Source organism: Olea europaea, chromosome 10, assembly GCF_002742605.1.
Source record: "Olea europaea var. sylvestris chromosome 10, O_europaea_v1, whole genome shotgun sequence".
NCBI lineage: Eukaryota > Viridiplantae > Streptophyta > Magnoliopsida > Lamiales > Oleaceae > Olea > Olea europaea.
This window is the reverse complement of record NC_036246.1, coordinates 2,416,021-2,419,144: the sequence shown is the minus strand read 5'-3', so window position 1 is coordinate 2,419,144 and position 3,124 is coordinate 2,416,021. Positions and strand designations below refer to the sequence as shown.

At 37.5% G+C, this 3,124-nt stretch overlaps 1 protein-coding gene across 1 annotated transcript; it reads right to left on the bottom strand.

Annotated features, from left to right (window-relative positions):
- Positions 1–1,983: 1,983 nt before the first annotated feature.
- On the bottom strand, positions 1,984–2,865 carry LOC111400142. The gene has a single exon (XM_023027579.1). The coding sequence runs from the start codon at positions 2,863–2,865 to the stop codon at positions 1,984–1,986; it is 882 nt and encodes a 293-aa protein (XP_022883347.1).
- Positions 2,866–3,124: the final 259 nt, after the last annotated feature.

Here is a 3,124-nt window from a genome sequence, read left to right as displayed (position 1 = left end):
TGGGTATCTCCTTATTAGGAACACATCGTTTCAATATTTGGTCGGGAAAATACTTAAATAAACAGGGATCATCCCAATAAAAGTCACGTACCTCAACCAAGAATTTTCTATTATCCTGTGCACTCCATTCCTTTGGGATTTCACCTGCAGCCAAGTAATTCACAATATTAGCAAACATGGTAGAGAAGAGATAGTAAATAAATTTTCATCAGGAAATTCATCTCTAATTGACAAGGTGTTCGAGTTGTCTTCAAAAGTCAGCCTTGACAGATGGTCTGCTACAACATTTTTCACTCCCTTCTTATCTTTGATAATGATGTCAAATTCCTGTAAAAGTAAGATCCAACGTATTAATCTTGCCTTAGCATCCTTCTTTGTAAGAAGGTGCTTAAGGGCGGCATGATCTGTAAAAATAGTAATAGGAGAGCCAATCAATAGGATCGAAACTTATCAAGCGCAAAGACTACCGCTAGTAATTCTTTTTCAGTAGTGAAATAATTCATTTGAGCACTATTTAGAGTTCTACTAATGTAGTAAATCACAAAAGGCTTACCTTCTTTTCGTTGCCCTAGAACAACATCTACCGCAAAGTCGCTAGCATCACACATAATTTCAAATGGCAATATCCAATCAGATGGTTGCATTATGGGTGCAGAGATGAGTTTACCAATCAACAATTCAAATGCATTTTGACGTTCAGGAGTCCATTCAAAAGTCACATCTTTATTTAACAAGTTACATAGGGGTCTAGAGATGGATGAGAAATTTTGTATAAACCTCTTATAAAGACCTACATGACCAAGAAATGATCTAATGTCCTTTACTGTCTTAGGTGTAGGCAATTTAGAGATCAATTCAATTTTTGACTTATCTACTTCTATCTCTCTTAAAGAAATAACATGTCATACGACAATATCAGAAGATACCATGAAATGACATTTTTCCCAATTTAAAACTAAGCCTTTTTCTTTACATCTAGCCAAGACTCTTTTCAAATTCCATGAACATGCATCAAATGAGGTCCCAAAAATAGTTAAGTCATCCATAAACACTTCCATGCAATCTTCTACCATGTCACTAAACACACTCATCATGTATCTTTGGAATGTGGCAGGGGCATTACAAAGTCCAAATGGTATCCTACAAAATGCATAAGTACCAAAAGGACACGTGAATGTGGTTTTTTCCTGGACTTCTAAAGCAATCTCAATTTGATAGTATCCTGAATAGCTATCTAGAAAACAGTAAAAGGGATGACCAGCCACACGTTCAAGTATTTGGTCCAAAAAGAGAAGGGAAAAATGGTCATTGTAAGTGGCAATATTTAACTTTTTATAATCAATGCACATGCGCCAACCAGTTACCGTTTTTGTAGGGACCAATTCACCTATTTCATTTTTTACTACAGTCACACCTGACTTCTTAGGGACCACCTATGTAGGACTAACCCATTTACTGTCTGCAATTGGGTAAACGATTCCCGTGTCTAGCAATTTAAGCACCTCATTCTTTACCCCTTCCTTCATTGTGGGGTTTAGCCTACGTTGTGGGTCTCTCTTCCTCTAGATGAATCCTATGGGAACAAATTAAAGGACTAATACCTTTCATGTCGACTATGGTCCACCCTAATGCAAATTTGTGTTCGTTCAGAATGCTTAAAAGTTGCTTACATTGTAATGAATCCAATTCTAATGAAATAATGACAAATAAGGTATCACCTGGTCCAAGGAACATATGTTTCAGTCCTGTATGAAGTTGTTTCAATTCTAACCTAGGACTTTCAATGCTTGATGGTTTCTATCCTCCAGTCATTTTTGGTAATTACTCAAACTTGAATTGCCATGCTGAAGTCTCGTGGTCCCGCAATTTTGCAAAAACAGTACAAATGTTAGCATACTCATCAACATCAAAACCACATGAAATTTCAGAATTTAGGAAAAAAGAGTTCAAAGGATCAGAATCAATTGTTGTGGATGCTTCCTCCTAAGTAAATGCATCAATCATATAGGTTTGATGGCATTCATCATCTTTCTTAGGTTGTTTGGTGACATGGAAAATATTGACTTCTAGAGTCATATTTCCAAATGTCAGCTTCATCATACCATTCCTGCAATTGATAAGAGTGTTAGTTGTAGCAAGGAAAGGTCTACCAAGTATAATAGAGATTTTAGAGTTAACATCCATCTCAACCTTCACATCTAATACCAAGAAATCAACGGGGTAATAAAATTTATCAACCTGAATTAACACATCCTCAACTACTCCCTTTGGTCGTATGGTGGACTGGTCAGCTAATTGTAGAATCACTGAGGTGGGTTTCATCTTTCCTAGACCCAACAACAAGTATATAGCATAGTGCATAAGGTTGACACTAGCTCCTAAATCAAGAAGGGCTTGTGCAAACTCGCGGTTCCCAATAACACAAGAAATGGTAAGATAACCAGGGTCCTTATACTTTGGTGGGATCCTTTGTTCTATCACAACACTCACTTGCTCGGTCAAGAAGGCAATTTTTTTGATATGATGTTTCCTTTTTACAATGCATAGGTCCTTAAGGACTTTAGCATATGTAGGAACTTGAGAGATCACATGCAAGAAAGGTAAATTGATTTTAACTTGTCTGAGGTGTTCTAGGATTTCATTATGCTGACTTGTTGATTTCGAAGTAGACTTGAGAGCTTGAGGGAAAGGTATTCTAGCTGGGTTTTCCACTGCTTTCTCACTAGGACTGATCTCATTAGGCTTACTTAACTCTTTTTCGTTCTCTCTAAGTGGAGGGGTTAGTTCTACAACCTTCCCTAATCTAGTGGTTATGGCATTCTCCTCCTTAAAATTGGACTCTTCGGACCCTAAGGTTTGTGCCATGTGCTTCCCTTTCGGGTTAGGTTGAGTTTAAGCTGGAAACTTCCCACGTTCCCCTACAGCTAAGGCATTGATTAACTTAGACATATGATTCTTTATCTCTTTGTTTTTCTCGACTACCTGGGTAATCATAGTCTCAAATTTTTTATTTGTTTTACCTTGTGCCTCAATGAATGCATGTAGGGTGTCTTCTAAAAAATTCCTAGAGGACATGGGTTGACGTGGGGGTGCATTGTAAGCTCGAGTTTCTTGGGCATGTTGT

Coding starts and splice junctions, on each gene's coding strand:
- LOC111400142 (XM_023027579.1), bottom strand. CDS start 2,865: ATGGCACAAACCTTAGGGTCCGAAGAGTCCAATTTTAAGGAGGAGAAT.